Here is a 12,510-nt window from a genome sequence, read left to right on the forward strand (position 1 = left end):
AGCTGTTAGTTTTAAACTGCTGACCTTGCAGTTAGCAGCCCAATGTGTAACCGAGATGCCACCAGGGCTACATTAAAAAATTAGAAATGTCAAAAGAGTTAATTTTTTAAAGTAGAGCCTATAACTAGCAATGTTTTTCCTAGAATTTTTATTACATTATTTAAAGAATAAGGAAAAAAGAAAAGGAAAAAAACAGCAGAATTTCAAAACAAAGTCCAGAAGGAAGAATCATTAAAGGTCTTCCAATTTCAAGGCTCTTTGAATTTATAGTCTAAAGTGGGTTATACATTGAGTTCCTTTGGGAAGGACAGGCTGCCTTCTTCCATAAAGATTTGAAGTTTAGGAAATTCAAAGAAACAATTCTATTCATTCCTATTAGGGGTTCTATGAGTCAGAGTGAACTCAATGGAAGTGGGTTTGAATATATATTCTAGAAGAAGCATAACATATGTGTTTGATTGCAGAGGATAGATTCTTTCCTAGGGCTATATTTAAAATATTTCAGTACACCAAATTTTTGGAATACAACATATGGCAGTTATTTTTAGAATAAGTATGAGTGTATAATTGGTAACCTCTAGGGAAGAAACTGTTAAAGCAAGGCATTCTTAGCAAAATCAGAGTTTTTCACAGTTTATGCTTATCTTAGCACAATTAAAAATAAACCTATTGAGTAAAGATTTCTGTTTATTTCACAATGGTTCACATTAACTTTGCAGAAACTCTAGGCTAATGGCTAAATGTTTATTTGTTCAAATAGTAATAGTGTGTTTTTATAAATTTATGGGACTGAGAAAAAGTTGTTTTCAAGTGTTTTTATTGAGAAAACATAATTGGGACATACTAATATGGAATGAAAATCAGTGAATTGATATTCACCATAGTCAGGATTCTTTGCTTCAAGACATCAAAGGCCATGTGCATTTGGAATCATTTTTTGCCCCGTGTCATGTTGTTTGGCAGATTGCTTTAAATTTTACCACAATGGACCTCTACAAGAGTAGTTTGTGCTGGTATGACTACATTGAAGTAAGAGATGGATACTGGAGAAAATCGCCTCTCCTTGGTAAGAGATTGTTTACTTTAAAAGTATGGGATCAGCATTATGTTTGTTTATTTATTTTAAATTTTTTCAACCAATGTAAACGTGTTTAAAATAGGTAAATTGATGGACCGGCTTTCAAGAGAATTAAAAATTGAAAGGTAGGCACTTGGATCTGAAAATAATGATGGAGAGTAGTTTAGTCATTTGTTACAGTAACTCCTACAATATTTTGTTCTTTTTGTTTCCATTTAAAATTTGTACCTTTGAGGAAAATCCAATAAATTGTGTGTGTGGTTTTAGAGGGTGAGATGTTAGTTAGGTATGCGCTAGCAGCTGACGTCTGTGACAAACACACCATCTCTCCTGTTAGAGATGTCACCGTTTTGCTTCTCAGCGTGTGATACTGCAGTCCACTATCATAAAATTATGTTAACACTTGGTGCGGATGAGTGCCTGCTGCCCACCGTTCACCAGGGGCCACAACTCAGGCCCATAACCCTCATGAGACAAACTTACTGTTGTGCTCTGCTTTACTTAAAGGTGGAGCTGTTTGGGACATGGAAGCATCTACGCTCCATTGATCTTCTAATTCACTTTTTTTTTTTAGATCGTGATTTCTCATTTATATTTAGAAGTAGATCTGCTCAATGTACTTGTGTACTCTACAGATATTTTTATTTATATAAAAATTTTGCTGAAAGGACTGAATTGTACTAAAAGGGACAATGTCCATAACAAATTCAAATACTGATATCTACAGTATTTTTCTAAAATAAGGGGTAAAAGCTTTTTTTCCAGATGTGATTCAAAGAAAAAAATAATTGCTCCAAGTTGATATCTGGTTGAGTAAAACTTTTAGTTTCTTATCTCCATGAAAGATTTTGTAATATATTATGAACATTCCAAGGAAGTCTTTTATTAAACTCATAGGGGGAAATCACATCTGAGGCTACAATTTGGAGAGCACTTTATTTTTGAACCCCTCCAACATCCTGTGCTTCAGTATTGTCATAGTCCACTCGGATGCCTTTGTCTTCTGATGACTGTCATGCGTACAGCCTCCCCTGTTTCCATCAAGACCTCACTCCTCAAAGTCAATCCCAGAGCCAGCAGCAGCAGAGTCACGTCCTGGTGCTTGAAATGGAGTAGCAAGTCCCACTTCTTAACCTCTGTAGCAGAGCCTGCATTTAAGAATGTTTCTGCAATTCATGGGAATATTAGTTTCAGCAGAACTTCTCTAGGCTACGTGCCCCACACTTGGAGACATTCAGAGGTTGTCTTGAGAAAAAAAATGAATGTGCTGGGCGAAAAAAGTTCATGTTAGGTTGAGAGCACAGTAACCAAGTGCACTCCTTTACTGTTAACCAACCTGACATCTTGAACCTATTTCTCAGAGCATCTTTTTGTTTCTGTCCACCAACCTGATGTGATCTTTTACAAAGATGTTTTGGTTTGCTTCTCAGTTACACAGATGATAATACATCAGTGGATGTTCAGGAGGATAAAATGTTTAAATGTGCTTATAAACACATCTGAAGAGTTATTTTTATTTATCCACCTTTTCCAAATAAATGTTAAGGCATATGCAAATCTCTGGTTAATGGATTCGATTTTATATGTATAATTTATAGCTAGTGTAGAAAGCAGTTAAGTACTAAATAGTCCTTTTTGGGAATCTCCATTTATTCCTTTTTTTTTTTTTTTAGGTAGATTTTGTGGGGACAAATTTCCTGAAGTTCTTACCTCTACAGACAGCAGAATGTGGATTGAGTTTCGGAGCAGCAGTAATTGGGTAGGAAAAGGTTTTGCAGCTGTGTATGAAGGCAAGTCACATGCAGAAATGTTTTCTCATTCAGTTTCATTAGAACATAATGACATCCTTTAAAATTATGAAGTTTCTGGAAGTTGATTTATGATAGTCACCTGGATGACTTTAATAAGATTGCTTAGTAATTATAAATTGTAAGAACAATTTCCTTTTTGGTATCAGTTGTAGGGTATTGATAAGGATGTGTAGGGGGGAAAAACCCAGAATCTCCAAATTCCACAAGAGTGCTTATATTTTCTTGTATTATACTTTGATATTAATATATTATGAAGTTATCATTTTTCTTTGTATTGGTTTTGTTCTGCTTGGTTTCTGTACTGCTGAAATATTCTGTTATGCGATTGCTTAGAATTCAATTGCAAACATTTCTGGAGCAAGCGCTGTTGATAGGAGAGAGTCAGTGTTCGAGGAAGAATGTGTCAAACACTTTTTTTTGGACATCTCTAAAGTAATAGTAATTGCATTGTGATTCCTGATTTAAAAGCCTAGCAGAGCAACTAGTGGGTTGAGAAGAATCCCCTGCTTCTGCCAGTCCTAAACTGTTCCAAGAGTAACTTTCTGCTTCTCTTAAACTTTGAAAATAGACATTATTGTGTAGAAAGGATGAACTGTATAACAAGGAAGGGGGCGGTCTGTACGGAATCAGAGACGTTGATGTCACAGAGGCCCAGCAAGTTCACTGGAGAAGGAACCTGCTTTCCTGAGCAGCTGTTGTACCTGAGGTCAACAGGTCAAAGGAAGAAGATCAAGAAATCTTGGAGTCAAATGACTTAAAACAAATTAACAAAACATGTACAGGTTTTTAAACATTGAAAAAGAAGAGCATTTCTTTCTTTTTCTTTTTTATGGGGAAAGATGTGAAAACACTGTGGTTAAAAAGCATGTATTCCTTAAGTGGTTTTATCTGACATTTACACTTAAGTGACGAGGTGTTTTATTATCTAAGTATTTACAAGAGTATAACCAGCAAAGTTTGGTATTTTTAGCCACACCTGTTTGTTCAGAGCTATAGCAATGGAATTACAATATTGACTTAGGAGAGAATGACGAGGAAATGTCATGACGGGCTTGTTTGTTTATGGTTTGCTTTCCTCAGCAATCTGTGGAGGTGAGATACACAAAAATGAAGGGCAAATTCAGTCTCCGAATTATCCTGATGACTATAGACCGATGAAGGAATGCGTGTGGAAAATAACAGTGTCTGAAGACTACTATGTCGGATTGACCTTTCAGGCCTTTGAGGTAAAGTCTTTTAGGCAAATTTCACAGAGCAAATCCTCAATAAATGACAGTGGCATTCAAGAGAATCCTCATTAAATAAAGAAAGGAACATAAAATCAGTCTTTTAATCAGTAAAGAAACAAAGGATCCCCTATAAAATGTAAAATAAAGAGCTAAAGGGCTTTTTTTCCCCTTCTTGTCCTTTTTTTTGCAGACATTTTCAAGAAGATTAAAGTGGGTTTACATTTTCTGTGCTATTTAAATTTCCATGTTTGAAGTACTAATAATAGTTACTTTTGACAAGTGCACAGGCTTGTTTCACAAGACACTTGAAAAGATCCATTAAATAATAGAACTTTTATTTCGCCTCTAAAGTGAGAGGTTAAAAGGTAGACATTCTTTTATGGTTAGGATAAAAATCCATTGTTCACCTCTTTGCCATTAAACAGAAAATTGTTTATACCAAAAGTAGGAATTAAAGTGTTCTTTGGAGCTTTGAACTTCATTATAAATATTTCCTAGGGAGGAGATAAGCAAGCACTAACATTGCGTCATAGATGAGGGATCAGAATAAACCACAGCCCAGTCAAAGTCTGAGTTCAAAGTGACCAAGCTGCACACTGAGTCATTTTCCTGGAGGTAGTGGTACTGAGCTGGGAGGGAGTCTGGCTGGAGGTTTAAAGATGAGTGGGCCATCCAGCATGCTAGAAAAAGCTGAAGTCGATAATTTAGAAATTAGAGCCCAAGCTGAAGTTGACAGGAATAATGAAACAGTGTGATAGATCAAGGTGAAGGTTAGAAACCCAGATGTGGTTTTTAGAAATCTTTACTGATTGGAGGCAGATTCCTGTCTAAGTGCGGTAGAAAGACCCATGTCTGCCAGGGTGTATTTGACACTGAGTGCAGTATTCACAGCCACCTCTCTGCTCTCAGCAATAACAACAAGGAAAAAAGGAATTGCCTAGATCTACTGCAGAGGAGTCAATTCCAAATAATAGCAGTCCTGCATTATAGTCAAGCTAAAACTGCTTCATAAGCATTCTGATATTTTCAATATTTATGGAAGTAGACAGACTCATTTTGCTCACAGTCCAACTGGTGAGTTTGAGCCAATGACTTTGCAGTTAGCAGCCCAACACGTTACTCCATACGCTATCAGGACTCTTTGCTTTGTCTATAAATCAAGAGAATTTGATGCTTCTGCCTGTCGGCCTGCATAGTTTATCTCTGCCCCCTCCCATAAACCCAATTTGCTTTAATCATACATTGTAATACATGGTGCTGACTACGTTTAGAATTTTGAAACTCTTGCTTCTGATGTTATTTGATTCTTCTGATTTAAAGTTTTCCCCAAGAGTTTTATTGGCATATAATCCACATATCATACAATTCAATAGTTCAGTCACATCAAGACTGGTTGTGTAGTCTTCACCACAGTTTCAGAACATTTTCTTCATTCTTATACTCATCTTTATTAGCTCCCTAGGCCCCCTCAACCTCCCTTGCTATACCCCCAAGAACCATTAACCCAGTTACTGTCTCTACAGACTTATATATCCTGGACTTTGCATACAGAAAAACATTTAAGAAATACTAACAATAACAAAGTAAAATAGATAAAAACCTCAATTGAAAGATGGCAAAAGATATTAAAAAACTAGAACAAATTTAAATGAATCATAAGGGCAATCAAATGATAGGGTGCTGAATTTTAACCTAAATAGATCTGGAATAATCCATTTTTCAATGCATTCTATGTGATAGCAAGGCTATTCGCATTCCGGTCTATGGTCAGAGGAGTAATTAAGGGCTTTATCCACAGGCACCCTGATTCATTAAGGGCTTTACCACAGGGACCCCCTCCCCTTTAAAAAAAAACTGAAACAGCTTTAAAATGGGTCAGAAGGGACATCAAATGATAAGAAATTACAGTTTAACCTAAGTACATCTACCTACTCAACTTTACAATGCTCACTGTCTGATACAGAGCTAGTCACATTCCTTAACTATGATCAGAGGGGATTCACAGGAGGCGTCATCCATGTGTGGACCTTGGGCTTCCACTGTTACTCACACTCTTCTGCAAATCAGGTGTTCACAATTTAAGTTCTGATACCATTTCCTCCCTTTGATTTGGATTATATCATCTACAATCCTTGGCTTACACAGGCTAGTGTGCTTCTTCCATGTGGAAATAATTGATTCCTCATCTTTAAGACCCCTGATGCTATTCTTTCTGATAGTTAGGCGCCATCTACTTTTTTTGCTACACTTTGCTATAACATCCATATCTTCAGTGATCTCTTCATGAGGGTGAGTATCAAGCAAGTTCATGTTATAGAAAACTAATTGTTCTTAGATTGGGGTTAGAATTGGGTTAGTGCCAATCCAAAAATCCATTCATACATCTATTATTTATATATGTCTCTGGTTTACCTTAGAGGCATCTTTGTTATTTTATGTTAGAGCACATTATCAATCATCCCTCATGGGCATCACTTCCACCGCCGTCAATTCAGTGCTGACTCATAGCAACCATAAAGGGCAGGGTAGAACTGCCCCTGTGAGTCTCGATCTTGCAAATCTTCACAAGAGTAGAAAGCCTCATCCTTCCTCTGAAGAACTGGCTAGTGGTTTCAAACCTCTGATCTTGCAGTTAGCAGCCCAATGGGTAAACACTATGCATTGTTAGTGTCACTAATTTAACTAATGATATAGAATTTAAAACACTGTAGAGAAAGGGAAATTGTATGAGTACAGACCTGCTATGAACTTCAATACATGAATGGTTGACTTGTACATATTAGACTCAAAGACTGGACATTATTTACACAAACAATGGAGGTAGTGATAGGGCAAATCTTCCAATAGTATTCACCCACAACAGCAAATCCAAGCCTAGCATATTAATACAGGTCATAATGAAGCAAGGAGGGCATTACAATAGTGAGTATATGGTAGTTCCAGGCCACTGTATCTCAGATGTTAGGTTTGTGTTGTGACTATTCAAGGTGCGTCTAGCTAAGCAGTATTGGCAAAGAGCAATAATCTTCCAAGTGGAAGAGAAGTGATGACAAATGAAAGCTAAGCTACAGAACTATAAACAAAATCCAAACCAAATCTGTCCAGTCGATTCCAGCTCAGAACAACCCAATAGTCCAGAGTAGAACTGCAAATCTCCACAGGAGTGGACACCATCATCTTTTCTTTCTCCCTTGGAGTGGCTGATAGGTTTGAACTGCTGACCTTGTATTTAGTAGCCCAGTGCATAATCTATTATACCAGGAGTCCGGTACACAAGAAAGAACAGTAAACACTTTTTCAAGTACAGCTTTCCAGAGAAAGGAGAAATTATTTATGAGAACATTGAATTTCTAAATATTGGAAGATCTATCCCTTGGGGTAGTAATCTGCTTCTTCTCACACTAGGGAGTTTCAGTCTTAAGTCTAATGACTACAAATTCACTTTACATTTATTATTTTAATGGATTGATAAGATTATAATCATATTTAAAATAGACAAAGTTTTTGGTTAAAAGCAAATTAAAATTGGAAGATTTTACTTACTCATTAGACAAAACTAATTGAAAAAATATCTATGCAATGGTGGCATTTTCTATGCTTTGTGATATTACAAGAATTAAGTTATTATCTTCTTTCAGCATAAATTTGAAGTTATATGGAGTTTCCTCACACAGAGTGATGTAAGAGAACATACTCGGTTTATCGATCTAAGAATAAATTAATGTAATTTCCCGCTTTACTGGCTTTTTGTTTTATTCCTGATTTATCAATATACCAATATTGATATTCTTTTTAAAATAAGATAGCATAGAAATTTGAAATATTTACATTCATACCTACTTATTGATTGAATGGAAAAAATACAAGAAGCTTCCAATTAGTTCATAGAAAAAAATCCATTATCTTTCATTCCACTTTCCCACAAACCTATTGAAGCTCCCATCAGAAATAATCACTATGTTTTGGAACTGAGGAAAGGTCTTGTTATAAGTCTTCTGACAATGGATTTCACTATTTCTAGTTACCATACCTTATTTTTCATCTCTTAAAATAAACTGAAGAAGCAATTAGTGACATTTTTCTTTACTGAATTTGCTACGTTTCCACCTTCTTTATATTCTGCTCATAAATGAATACCTAATAGTCTTCTCAATTTAAAATGACAAAACTAAACTTACGATCCCTTGTCGTACTGTGTAACCAGCACTCTGCTTTGGTCTTCCCTATTGTAGTACTTGCTGTCACTATCTATCTAAGGAATGCACCTAACTGCGCTCTTCTTCTTAAACATTGCAACCAACATATCTACATATTTCATGTACTTTGACTTTAAAATATACCCTGCACATGATCATTTTTAACCAATGTCTTGAGCACAATTTTTGTTTGCTCCATGTCCGTTCCCTCTGGGACTGACCAATGGCTAGTGATGTCTGATGTTGACCCATGTTTCCTGTGTGTTTTCCACACAACGGCCAGAGTCGTACTTTCATAATGTCTATTAGTTCTTACCACTGTTGTATATACAGCCTTGCATGGATTTTCAATCCCAGCTAAAATAAGATGTAGACTCAATTACCATTGACCTATGCAATTTTCAAATTAATCACTGCCCAAGTTTCTGGCTCCTTCCTTGTTTGTGTTTCTGGTCTTTCTTTCCCTTCCTCAAAAATACCATGGAAATTCCTTCACTTCAAGATCTTTTTTCAGTCTCTCATTTCATTAAGATCTCTGCTGATCTCTGCTATTCAATACCTCTCCACAAATTCCTTGCCTAAATGCTTTTAAATATGCTGCTTACCCACTTTAGTCTTTAGCTCATCACTACAAAAAGTAGATTTTACTTCATTACATTCTCCACTATTGTAATTTATGTTTTGGAAATTGGCTTACATATCCATTGCTTGTCTCAGACCTTGGAATATGGGCACAAAAGTGAAAGGGAAGTTATATCTTACTGTTCACTGTATTTCTAGTACAGGTATGTGCTCTATTAATATTTGATAATTGAAAGAATGGATAGGTAGGTGGATTATATGTGAAAATGTGTGTGATTGCATTGTGGTTGGTTGAGTACAAATCAATATACCCATTTTTAAAAGGTACTGAGTTTCTATGCAGAGGTGAACAAGCGTGATAGTAAAGGAGGATTTGGATTATAGAATACCTGGTACCTTGTAGTGAATTTAGACTAGAGAACTTGGGTTTCTAGTAGAAGAAATTAGGAGACAAGAAATCTAGAGATTTCTTGGCATGCCATTTATATTTTCCATGTACAGAAAGTGAGTGTATATCATTCACCTGGTATCCTAGAAGTAAATGCTAAACCAGTATGTACACACATATAGATGTGGATATGTATATACATGTGATTGTGTGTATAATTTTATATATATATGTGTGTGTGTATATTTATATATATGTGTGTATACACTTATATGTATAAAAAACCCAAACTCTCTGCCATTGAGTCATTGTTGCCTCACAGCAGCCCTAAAGGATAGGGTAGAATTACCCATATGAGTTTCTAAGACTGTAATTTCTTTCTTGAGTAGAAGGCTCCATCTTTCTCCTGCAGAGCAGCTGGTGCTTTTGAACTGCTAGTCTTTTAGATCACAACCCAATACATCACCACTACATCACCATAACATATTTTTACAAGTAGATTACCTGGCCTTGCTCTAAAGTACCACTAGAAGGACTCAAACCTCCAACCTCCAATTAGCAACAAAGGACATTGACTTTGTACATTTCCCAGGGGCTCTGAAGAAGTCTCTAGTACAGCGGTTCTCAACCTGTGGGTTGCGACCCCTTTAGGGGTTGAATGGCCCTTTCACAGGAGTCACCTGATTCACAACAATAGCAAAATTACAGGTATGAAGTAGCAGCAAAAATAATTTTATTGTTGGGGGGTCACCACTACATGAGGAACTGTATTAAAGGGTCGCGGCACTAGGAAGGTTGAGAAACACTGCTCTAGTAGGGATACTTGGAGAACTTCAAGCATGCAGACCTACAGAAGAGGAAAAGTTTGAAAGGGTAAAACTGTTTATAGGAGCAACTTCAAAGAAATTCAATAAAGCTATAAAGAAGTGAAGAAAACACAGGGCTTGTTTAAGTTGAAGTTGAATTCCCTGTGTATAAGTAACCTTGAGAAACTTTTAAACATTTCTACTCATTCTAATTTGGTGTTACATTTCTTATGAAAACCAGAGATGATCTTAACCATCATTACTATAAGCTGTAGCACTTTAAACTGTATTCAGTGCCCAACCCCACAGCCCCCCAACCCCCCATTTTCCTGAATATTTGCTGGAATGTCTGACTGGAAGTAATCTTTCAATTCCTTTAATTATTTACATTTGTATAAGACAGACTAGTGTTTGTTAGTGATTTAAGTATGTAAGACATCGAGATATTAATTAACAACTTAAAGTATGTAGGTAACACACTTACCATATAATAAATAATTTAAGACATTAATAATATGTGTTGGTTAATGACTATAAAAGAGAAAATTAAGTCGTTATCCAGGAATGAAGTTTTAGGCTCTAATTCTGCTCTAAAGTTTTATCACTTGTAAGCTTAAATAAATTTGCCCAAGCCAGACCTCACACCAAACTCATTGCTAGCCACCTAGAGACCCTAAAGGGCACAGTAGAACTACCCCTTCGGATTCACAAGGATTTAAATCTTTAAGAGAGCAGGTAGCACCATCTGTCACTTGCAGAGTCACTAGTTGGTTTGAACTGCTGACCTTTCAGTTAGCAGCTCGACTCATAATCAACCCTGAAACCAGAGTTTGCCCGATGTTATGTAATTCATGATTGACTCAATTGTTATATAACTCATCATTCATGATGCACTGCGATTGAAACCTTTGCATTTGCACATTTAAGTCCAGGTAGAAAAAGGCATCAATGCTTTCACATATTTCTATGCTTTGCCTTTATAGCTATCTTATTTTTGTACATTTGTTTTCATTGCTATGTGTGTATCACTTAGGGACTATGCCTATTTTATTCTCTGCTGTTTTCAACTATTTATAATAGGTGTATATCAGCTAGCCTTACAAGATGTTCAAATGGAAAACATGAACCCCATTAACATGGAGTTGACTCTGCTTAGTAGCAGAGGGGAAAATGAAGGGCCAATATTAAATATATAGTGCACACAACACTAAACTTAATGCTGAGCTATGCTTTCAATTATTTCCACATGAGTGTTTATATTTACTGTCTTTTCATATGTGGTATTATAAGGATCTATCATTTACATAAATTAAAGATTAAATAATGTAACTATTAAAATATTACATATGAGTATAATATTGTTAGAATAATATGTGTCCTTTTCCCCCTTTTTTATTCCAAACCACTTTTTTTAGTAGTATCATTCCTTAGATATTGCATTTTTGTTATTATTAGAGTTAATTTTATCTTAAAATGATAAATGATAAACCATGGGGTTTTTTCTCATTAGTCACAGTTGTATATTTCCTTCCAAGCAAATGCTTGATTTAGCATTCTTTCAAGTGTAGCCATTTTAAATTATATCATATGTAAAAATGTCACCATTTATATAGTTAATTACATTAATTATATTTTTACTATAATTGAATAGTCAAGGTAGAGCTTTTATTGAAAATATTACCTATAAAATTGAAAGTTTTCAGGACTTTTTAACAAATAATTTGAAGGAACAGTAGAAGCCTTTGCAATGTTATATTTATTTGGGAATGTAGTTGTAAAATGAAGTCAAGGCATGTGAATGAGTCCTAGGAGAGGCCGAGTTCTTTCCTCCAGGCTGACCATCCTTCATTGTTACAGCACTCACTCACACAAGACCACAAAGGTCAGCACCTTGTTTTCAGTTTTGATGTAAGGGGTTAACCACTTTAGATTAAGCTGAATTGATAACATTTCTTTCTAAATAGATATCACATTCACCTATTCTATAGTTACCCTCAAACTTTCTATTAATAACATGATCATCAGTAATGAAATGTAATATTTCTCACTTTTTGCTCTTCAATTACAGTCTCTCTGTATTTTATTTTCCATCTATGTATATATGGATCTCCTTTAATATCAGTTTCCTGAAAGTAAAAAAATCAAAAAAACTATCATGTTCATTTCACTTTCTATACACACAAACTAGATCTCTGTTTATGTAATGATAAATCTGCATATTAACATGTGATTTATGCATTGATTACCTTAAAGGGTGTAATAAATCAGAATCATCATTACCAAAGCATATTTATTTATCTATTTTTAAAATATCATTTTATTAGGGGCTCATACAACTCTGATCACAATCCATACATACATCAATTGTGTAAAGCACATTTGTACATTCGTTACCCTCATCATTCTCAAAACATTTGCTC

At 35.4% G+C, this 12,510-nt stretch overlaps 1 protein-coding gene across 3 annotated transcripts in view; it reads left to right on the forward strand.

Annotated features, from left to right (window-relative positions):
• TLL1 (tolloid like 1) overlaps nt 1–12,510 on the forward strand; it is a 296,082-nt gene that overhangs the window by 225,924 nt on the left and 57,648 nt on the right. For all 3 annotated transcript variants that reach the window (XM_004717383.2, XM_045290498.1, XM_045290499.1), the window contains 3 exons: nt 964–1,066; nt 2,752–2,868; nt 3,970–4,115. In XM_004717383.2, coding sequence (XP_004717440.1) covers nt 964–1,066; nt 2,752–2,868; nt 3,970–4,115 — 366 coding nt within the window. The remainder of the gene's footprint in view (nt 1–963; nt 1,067–2,751; nt 2,869–3,969; nt 4,116–12,510) is intronic.

Source organism: Echinops telfairi, unplaced genomic scaffold (genome assembly GCF_000313985.2).
Source record: "Echinops telfairi isolate 266 unplaced genomic scaffold, ASM31398v2 ScPeMD7_39;HRSCAF=148, whole genome shotgun sequence".
Lineage (NCBI taxonomy): Eukaryota > Metazoa > Chordata > Mammalia > Afrosoricida > Tenrecidae > Echinops > Echinops telfairi.